The sequence below is a fragment of the Hippopotamus amphibius genome, chromosome 1, assembly GCF_030028045.1.
Source record: "Hippopotamus amphibius kiboko isolate mHipAmp2 chromosome 1, mHipAmp2.hap2, whole genome shotgun sequence".
NCBI classification, from domain to species: Eukaryota; Metazoa; Chordata; class Mammalia; order Artiodactyla; family Hippopotamidae; genus Hippopotamus; species Hippopotamus amphibius.
In genome coordinates this window covers 38,191,411-38,200,540 of record NC_080186.1, presented here as the reverse complement: position 1 = coordinate 38,200,540, position 9,130 = coordinate 38,191,411, and the positions used below count along the sequence as shown (strand labels likewise).

Here is a 9,130-nt window from a genome sequence, read left to right as displayed (position 1 = left end):
CACACGGCCTGGGTTTGAATCCCAGCTCTGCCACTTATCTCACCATGTCTGTGACCTTGGGCAAGTGACTCAACCTCTCTGAGCCTCTCTGTCCCCATCCAAAATTGGAAATGGCAATAGTATCTATCTCTAGGGTTGTCATCGGGCTTGAGTTAATAATATAAAGGGCTTAAAACAGTGTTTGGCACACAGTAGGTGAGGTACAGGTGTTTCTCTAGTGGCAGCAATGGGGTTTAGTCAAGAGCAGGATGTCTGGGTTTCTCAGAGGTGGAAGGGTTCAGGGTGATGACAGGAGTGACAAGGTCCTTGGGGTGATGAGGGGGAGGGTAGCTGGGGTGGAACGGAAGAATTGGGCCTCGGAGATGAGAAGCCAAGGAACAAGGAGGGCACATGCTTGGGCAGTTGTGCAAAGGATGCTGAAGTCCCTCAGGGGACTTGGGCTGGAGGAGAAAGAGTGCATCCCAAAGCCTTGGAAGGCGGTGGGCAGGAAGGACAGTTTCAGTGCAGCCAGTCTGCAGTCCACCTCCACACTCCTGGGCAAAGAGAAGTCTCCAGAGGTACCTCTGCTGGGCAGCAGCCTCTTTCCACCAGATAGGCAGGCAACTGAGAATGTCTGGCTGGCTGGCTATGTGTTGGCTGTGTCTGCAGCTCTCAGTGTGTAATGCATCTGTGTGTGTGTTTCTGGGTCTGGGTGGCCGCTGAGTGTACCCGTGTGAGGTGTGTGTGCACATGCACTCAGGGATGAGGATCGTGGGGCCCGCGTATCAGACACAGGAGCTGGGAAGCCACACCTCCAGACTTCATTCTCTTGTTTGTAGCCTGGGGAATCCGTGTGAGCATGTGTGTGTGTGTGTGTGTGTGTGTGTGTGTGTGTGTATGCGTGTGTGTGCGCATGCGTGCATGTACACGTGCTTGCATGTCTGTTGCCTGGGCGAGGGTAGGGGAGCTATGGGATTGGCTAGCGTGGGGGTGGTGGCAGCTCTGGGGTCTCCCAGGAGGCAGAATTCAGTTGGCAGAAGTTGAGAGCTTCCAGGGTAGTGAATAAGCTGGCAATGAGTAATGGTGATGTGGGAGGTTCCCTGAGGATGGGGGTGGAATGGAGGTGGGGATGGGGAGGCCAGGGTTGGGGGCTGGCCCAGAATTTCTGGGACTGAAAGGGAACAGAAGGGCCAAAGCTAAGGGAAACCAAGGGGTTCACAGTCAGGGGTAAAGAGCTCAGACTGAGCAAATGAGGGACTCAATCTCATATGGAGGACAGGTGGCTGGGACCGGTGCCTGATGTTCGGATCGAAGCCCCAGCCCCCTCACCCAGAGGCTCTTGGGCCCTTGCAGCAGGAATCTGGGACCAGGAGGCCTGGCAGCAGCCCCTCCTCAAGGAACTGCTCTAGAACAACACAGACATCCCAGATTCAGGGACTGGGTGGGGCAGGCTGACCTGAAGGAGTTTCAGACAGAGAGCCCTTCGCTAGGCGCTCTGCATCCACCTACTGAGGACCACCCTCCTTGGACCCGAAGCTTGTTGATGATTCCGAGATAGTCATAATCAATGACTAATTTTTAAAATAATCAAAGATCTCTATAGCTTCCAGTAAGCGGAAATTCTGGGGTAGCAGAAAAAATGTGGCTTTTCAATCTGACAGAACTGGGTTCAAATCCAAGCTTTACCTATTACAACTGAGTAAACTAGGGAATGTTCACCTCTCCCAGCCTCAGTTTCTCACTGTGAACTGGGTTCAGGACTGCAACAGCTCACGGAGTCACAGTCAAGATTACATGTGTTAGTGCAGGGAAAGTGCTTAGCACAGAGTCGCTGTTTACCGTGCACGCCCCTCCCCACCAAATCAGAACCGCCACCCCCCACTCCCCCAACCCCAGCCCCAAGCAGCTGAGGAGCAGGTTACTTCTGCGGGGCAGGGTGAGGGGAATGACTTAATTCCAGCCCAGAGCAAAGAAGAGCCATATTACAGATGCGTATACTGGTTTTTGGGATCTTCTGATATACTGGCAGTAATTTCTGAATAGGTTTCCACGTCCACCGTCACAAACCCCCAGCAGCAGGAGGACAGATTCAGAGACAAGAACCTGGTTAAGCCTTGCCCTTTACGTTCAGCAGCTGAGGCCCAGAAACCGACCCTAGCCCTCCCAAGTTGCCCAACCAGACCAAAGTCAAGAACTCTGGTGTCTGCCTCTGCCCAAAACTGTTTATGGCTTGGACTCCCCAACAGAGTCCACAAGGTCTTCCAGGCTGAGATAGGACAGGGGGGACTCTGGCCGCCTTACTCTGGTGCAGGTGAATAGCAGTGGTCAGAGCCCTGGCTTTGTAGGAAAAGGCCAGGTTCTCGTGTAACGTGGCCACAGACTCCCTCCATGAACTTCCTCACTCTAAGCCTCAGTGTCCGCCCCCACCCCACCGCACCCCCACCCCCCCACATATGAAGGAATTGAACGAGATGATCTCTACAGGTTCAGCAGCTCAGGTGCTCACTAAAGAGAAGGTACCAATTCTAAAACTCAAGATTCAGAGCAATGACCTTCCCTCCTGCTCAGACAATGGGTTGAGGACTGGACTTGGGATGGGGTAGAAAGGACTTGAAGGGATATTTGAAGGGATAGCAATAGCACCAGCTCAAAGGGTCCTGCTTCTGAAATTAAATACTCCAGCCTGGAAGTGACGAACCTCACACAGCCCCACGTAATCACAAATTGGCCAGAAAGTGCAATCAAAACATGTTCGGAGTGGGAAGAAACAAAAAGATTTAGTGAACAGCACCAATGACACCCAGAGAGGAGCAAGCCAGAGCACCCACTACAAAACAGTATCCAGGACTTCCCTGGTGACGCAGTGGTTAAGAATCTGCCTGCCAGTGCAGGGGACACAGGTTTGAGCCCTGGTCTGGGAAGATCCCACATGCCACAGAGCTCCTAAGCCCGTGTGCCACAACTACTCAGCCTGTGCTCTAGAGCCCATGAGCCACAACTACTGAGCCCATGCACCACAACTACTGAAGCCCATGTGCCTAAAGCCCATGCCCTACAACAAGAGAAGCCACCACACTGAGAGGCCCGACCACCACAACCAAGAGTAGCCCTCACTCGCCACAACTAGAGAAAGCCCACACACAGCAACAAAGACCCAACGCAGCCAAAAATAAATAAATAAAAATAATAAATTAAAAAAAATAATAAAAGGATCTAACAGCCCCAGCTGGAGGGCCACAGTCCACCAGATGGAAATGGTAGTGCAGACTGAATTGCAACAGCTGAACGACCTCAACACCTCACCTCTGCGTACTTCAGATCCCAATTAACCAGGATGGAGCAACTTCAGGAAGCAGCTCAGCACCCATTTGCCCTTAGCCTGTTCTCTGCCTGGGGTGGAGACTCTGGGAGTAGTCTGTCTTCCAGAGTCAGTTCTGCCTCCCAGGAGCAGATAAGAGTCATTTGTTGGCTATTAGCCCCTGGAAGCTCAGCCCTTGGGCAGGTATTTGCTTTAGCTGAACTGAGTGTGCTAAGCCAAGGAAGGAGCAAAGTGAGTTTACCTTCCTTAAGAGACACGCAAAACACACCCTGTCATCCTCTGCTATTGCTATTTGAGCAGCATGAGTGCTGATTACAGAAGCTTATCTACAGAAGCCTGTGCCCTGTGCTTGTCATTCAACAAGCACTTTGCAAACCTTGCGCTATATTGGGTTAAGAACTCAGGCTTTGGTGTCAAGACACCAGTTTTCAAATCCTGGCACTACCACTGCCACTCAGTGGTCTTGGGAAACTTGAATCTTTCTGTGCCTCAATATCCTCATATATAAAATGCAGATATGACAATAATACTTAATCTCATGCTGTGAAAATTAAATTAGATGTTATTGCAAAGTGCTCAACATAACACAATTTAGTTAGCAATCTGAAAGTGCTAATTTCAGATTCTCATCTAGACTTGTTTATGGCTAAAAAAGACTAGCTTGTATCAGACCAACTCACTCACTGAGGATAACTAAAAAGGCTGGACTAAACACTTAAGAAATCTGTTTAAAGTCAAGGGCGAGCTATCAAGGCAGTAAGGACTTGAGGGGCCAAGATCTTGGAGGGAAGTAATATTATATTTCACTTTTTCCTTTAAGGCATTTTCCATTTTGTAGGGGGCAGTGGCCATGGAGTTGGGAAGTCAAAATTGGAATTTAGGGCTTAAAAAGCAGAAAGGCCCTGTTAAACACCTCCAGCTTTTAGTCAGGGGGCCCAAAAGGCTATCCTTTGGGAGTACTGGTTAACCAGATATAGATCAGACTCAGGAAGACTGAAACACAGCTCCCAGTCAGTGCAATCCCAGACTGGGTTAAGATGTCCTGTCCCTTCTTCAGCTGCATGTCAGAAGCCAAAGTAAATCTTCTCTAAGGGAAGATAGCATCATCCAGGGCCTCAAGCTAGTTCTACAATGTTGGGCATTTAATAAAAAATTATCTGGTATTACAGGAGATAAGACTTAATGACCCAAAACCAAGAGCAATAAAACAGACAATAGAAATAAGAGATCCAGATGTTGGAGTTTTCTGACATGGACTTCAAAGAGTTTAATATGTTCAAGAAAATACATAAGAGGGAGTTTTCAGTGGAAAACTGGAATCTATGAAAAAGAATCAGGTGGCAATTCTAGAACTGAAAAGTTACAGCAACTGAAATTAAGAACTGAATAGATGGATTTTACAATAGAGAAGACATAGGTGGAGAGAGGATTAGTGAAATGGATGACAGATCAGTAGAAAAATAGCCAGAGAGAACCAGAGAGAGGTGGGGAAAAGGCTAGAAAATACAGAACAGAGTGTAAGAGATGTGTGGCACAATGTCAAATGGTTGAACATGTATGCAATTAGGGTTTTAGAAGGAGAGAAAAGAGACAATGGGGAGAAAGATAATGGCTGAAAATTTTCCAAAACGGGCAAAAATCAAGCCACACATTGTAGAAGCATCAGAAAGTCCACAAAGGATAAATACAAAGAAAATCTCACCCTGACACATCATAGTAAGATGGCCAAAACTCAAGGATAAAGAGTCTTCTCCACAGGGGAAAAGAAAGGAGAGCCTTGGACCCTCTAGCCACCTAGGCCTCCTCCACCCTTGTCCAATATCAGCTTTCAAGAGTCTGCTGTGAGGTAAGGTGAAAGGTCAGACCCCATCCCCTCCATCAGGGGCTCCCTCTATCAGCCTCAGACAGAGCCTTCCCCACAGGAAGGACAATGTCAGATAATGATGAGGTGCAGAAGGAGTGAAGTTTGAGACTCTCACAGTGCCCCCTGAGGGCAACAGGAAGAAAGTGTTGGGATTTACCTCCACATCAACCCTAAGGGGATCAAACCCTTCTTTTTAAAATGAAGCACGATTGCATATGGTGTGAATCAGACCATGTGTTCTCTGATTCTGGTCTTTTAGTCCAGCCACTAGACCCAGATCATCTTCCCTCTCTGAGCCTCCCTTTCCTCCCGTTGTAAGATGTGGCTGTTAATAAGTATCAAGCAGATGTATCATTCAGTGATGTCATGGATGTGAAGGTGCTCTGCAAACTGTGAATTGTACCCCTTCAGCGGTTGCTGTTGCTGCCGGGCAGAGCCAACAGCTGCAGATGAAGGAGAGCAGATGGTTCATGCAAATATGGAGCTTCCTGAGGAATCTGTTGTTGGTAGATGCCCTCAAGGGTCAACACGTGCTTTCTTTGCCAGGATTTTGGGATTTCTGAACCCCTGCCAGCTTAGCGTGTCTGCCAGGAGCTTCTGGCTAGAGTCCCGGGAGAGCTGCAACCTCCCCTGGTGCCACCTCTCATCGTGGTGCCAGGGGAGGGATCCCTGAAGTCATCAGATTGGGCAGGCCCGGAGGTGACCTCCAGGCCCTCTGACCTGCTTGGGCCAAGCTGTGATTCCTACCTGTGTCCAGAGCTGCCCCTCCCTGGCACTAGTCCTCATTTCACAAACCCCGTCACCAAACTTTCTCCAACTCCACTGCGTATAGGTTTTGGCCTCAGGAAGGACAATTCATGGCCTGTCCCTGAGGCACCTCCACCTGAAGAACAGAACAACCGTTCTGTTTCCAAACTTGACACCACTGACCCCCCAGATCTGAGACCTCAGAGCCCCTTCTCTGTCAGCCACCACTTTTGCATGGCTAACATGGAATTCTCACTGTGTTCTTCTGCTGTGTTCTAAGCACCTGATTTAGCATAAAGTATTTAGTTATCACCACACCCTATCAGGTAGGTTCTCTTATTAGCCCCACATTACAGGTGTTGCCACTGAAGCATAGAGAGGCCACGTGACCAGGTCATGCTCCACTACTCAGCCAGCATGCTCTGCGCCAACCAGTGGTCCCATCTGATTACCCCCTCCCACCCCAACTCGGAGCCCTTTTCTGACTCTTTTTCACAGTTCTAACACAGCTCCATGGCTATGATCTCATCCTTCGAAGCCTTAATACCTGTGATTTCATGTTATAGAACAGAATTCTCAAATAGAAGTCTTAAATTCCCTAGACTCTGATGACATTAGCCTTGCTTCTGTATGCACTCCCAGAATTCTAGAATCCAGTAATAGATCCCACAACCAGATACAACGAGAAAATCCTAGAAAGGGATCCTAGTACCCAGTGATTGGGCTTCTGAGTCCAGGTTCAACAGTAGAATCCTGAGAGACAGGATGGGGGTAGGATTGGAATCTAACAGAATGCCCAGTCTAGGAAGGACCCAGAGCCTTGGGTCTGCTCCAGCCCAACCCATGTAGGGACTGTCTCTTCTCACTGGCCATCTAAAACCTCAGCAGCTCCTCACTCTCACATGGCCACTCACTCAAGGGCCTCATCTGATATTCGGGAAAGTTAATGTCATTGCTATGCCTACCAGAGCCAAGGGTGGTGACACCCAGGCCAGGCAGCAGGTCATGAGGTCCTGTTCCCAGGTATTGCATACATCGCTAGACCTCTCTGAGCTTCAGTTTCTTCTTCTGGACAAGCTGGGGCTAGACCAGACAATTTCTAGGGCCTCTGCTACTCAGGGAAGGAAGCTGTGTAAATCCCAAGAGCTGCCACCTGCCCTCAGATTAGGACTACTGATGGTGATTATCACTTAATGAGCACCCAGGCACGTGCTGAGCACTTTACAGCTATTTACTCAATTAGCTCAAGAAGGCTTCCCGGAGCAGAGGAGGTGCAGGGCCTGTGTCTGTCTGGAGGACCAGAGGAAGTGGGGAGGGAGGGAAGACGGCAAGATTAGCCACGAGGAACTCCAGGGACCTGGTGGGAAAGCGACTCTTCCCCTGTGGGGTGAGCTGTTGCTTCCCAGAGGCAGAGGCATGGCCTCTGCACTCCCAGGCACTGAACACCGCCACAGAACCGAGAGTGGGGCGGGAAGCCCAGGTGCCCTGCTGACCTCTCCCTCGCTCTGTGCCCACAGGACGACTGTGAGCTGGGCCCCTGACATGCGGGCTGGCCGGGGCCGGCGGCAGGAGGGAGCTGGGTGAGCGCCCAGAGTCCCCAGGCTGATGCCGCCCCGGGAGAGGAGCCAGGGTCCCCCGGCCCGGGTGCCCGCGGGCCGCGCTCAGGGCCGGCTGCCCGGCCCGCCGTCCCCAGCGCTGTTCTGCGCCTGAGGCCTGGGCGTGCTGCTGGCGGGCGCGAACGTGACGCTGGCGGGCGCCTTCGCCTACTTGGGCCCCGGGCACGACGCGCCGCTGGTCGTGGGGCCGGCTCTGCTCGCGCTGGCGCTCGGCTTCTTCGCGGCCTGCCGCGTGTGTAGCCGCCGCGGCCGCGGGCCCGCGCCCCGTTCGCGCTCGGCGGCGGCCGCGGGTCCCGGCAGGGCAGCGGCGGCGGCGGCGGCGCGCGGGTGGCGCTGGAGATGGAGAGCGGCGAGCGCCCGGCGCAGGACACCACGGCCGTGCAGCTCAGCCCCGCCGCCTCGGTCGCGTCGTCCGGCCGCTCCAGCCCCGGCCCCGGCCCCGGCCCCTTCGCCCTGGACGCCCCCGCGCCCGCGGCAGTCTACGCGCCTCGCGCCGATGGGGTCCGGCTCGACCTGCCCCGCCAGCGCGGCGCCCCCTAGCGGGCCGGGGCCCCGGCCCTGCCTCCCCTGTCCCGGTTCCCTCCCATCAGCGCCATTTAAGAAAAAAGAACGGGAAGAGGAGAAAGAGACAAAAAGAAACTTTTCATACGGGTGTGGTGCTGGACACAGGTGGCCTCCTCGGTCTCATCCCTGGAACTCCCGGGGGCGGGGTGTGACGACGGTGTCCAGGCACAGCCCTCAGAAGAGGGAGCAGTGCCTTGGCCCTCTGGGTGGGGTCCGCTGGGCCCTGGTTTACCTCACTCCCCAGATGGCACGAAGCTGGGCTGCCGGACCTTCCCTCCCTGGGCACTGTGAGCGGAGCCACTCTGAGGGGGCGGACTCTCAGCACGGCCCGCGCCCCCAAGGGCTGGGAGGAAGAGGGGGAGCAGGGAGGGCGTCAGCCTGGGCTGCCTCCTGTCCCTGCCTGCTGCGAAGGGCTGCCCGCTCCCCTTCTGTCCCTCCCCGCCCTCCTCGTCTCTACCCCAACATGACCTTTTGGCATTAATGGGGGAGGATCTAATTTGAGCCAGACCATCCCTAAGGTGGAGCGCAGCCTGCCCTTCTGCCTAACTAGAGCAGGGGGAGCTGAGCCGGGGGCAGACAGGGAGGAGTGCTGAGGGGGCTCCTCCCACCCTGAAGGTCTGCGCGTGAACCTCCCTGTGCATTCCCGCGGCGCCTCGCTTGCTCCTTAATAAAGCACCTTTGGCGTCAAGCCCTCTGCCATGGTGCAGCGCAGCAGGGCGGGGCTGGCCGCGGGGGGCCTCTGACCCGGCACCCTGGAGTCCGCCGTCTTCCCGGCCTGTGGCGGAGTGCTTCATCATCCCAACACCTGCCCCTCTTGGAGACCTGGAAGGGAGCCCCAGGGGAGAGGAGTGTGTGACTGTGAACAAAAGACTGTAGGAGATTGTGGGTGCCTGTGAACATCTGTGGAAACAGGGTGTCAGATGCAGGCGGGGGGGGGGTGCAGGCAGGGATGGATGAATATATGAGTGTGACTGTGGGTGAGACAGAGATGGGGATGTGGGAGTATTTGGGGTGACACTGTCTGACATCGCACCTGTGTGG

The 9,130-nt window shown here is 53.5% G+C and overlaps 1 protein-coding gene across 1 annotated transcript; it reads left to right on the top strand.

Annotated features, from left to right (window-relative positions):
- Positions 1-7,514: 7,514 nt before the first annotated feature.
- Positions 7,515-8,065, top strand: TMEM275 (transmembrane protein 275). The gene is given in 2 exon segments (XM_057736834.1): positions 7,515-7,829; positions 7,832-8,065. Coding segments are annotated over 2 exon segments (549 nt in total).
- The last annotated feature ends 1,065 nt before the right edge of the window (positions 8,066-9,130 follow it).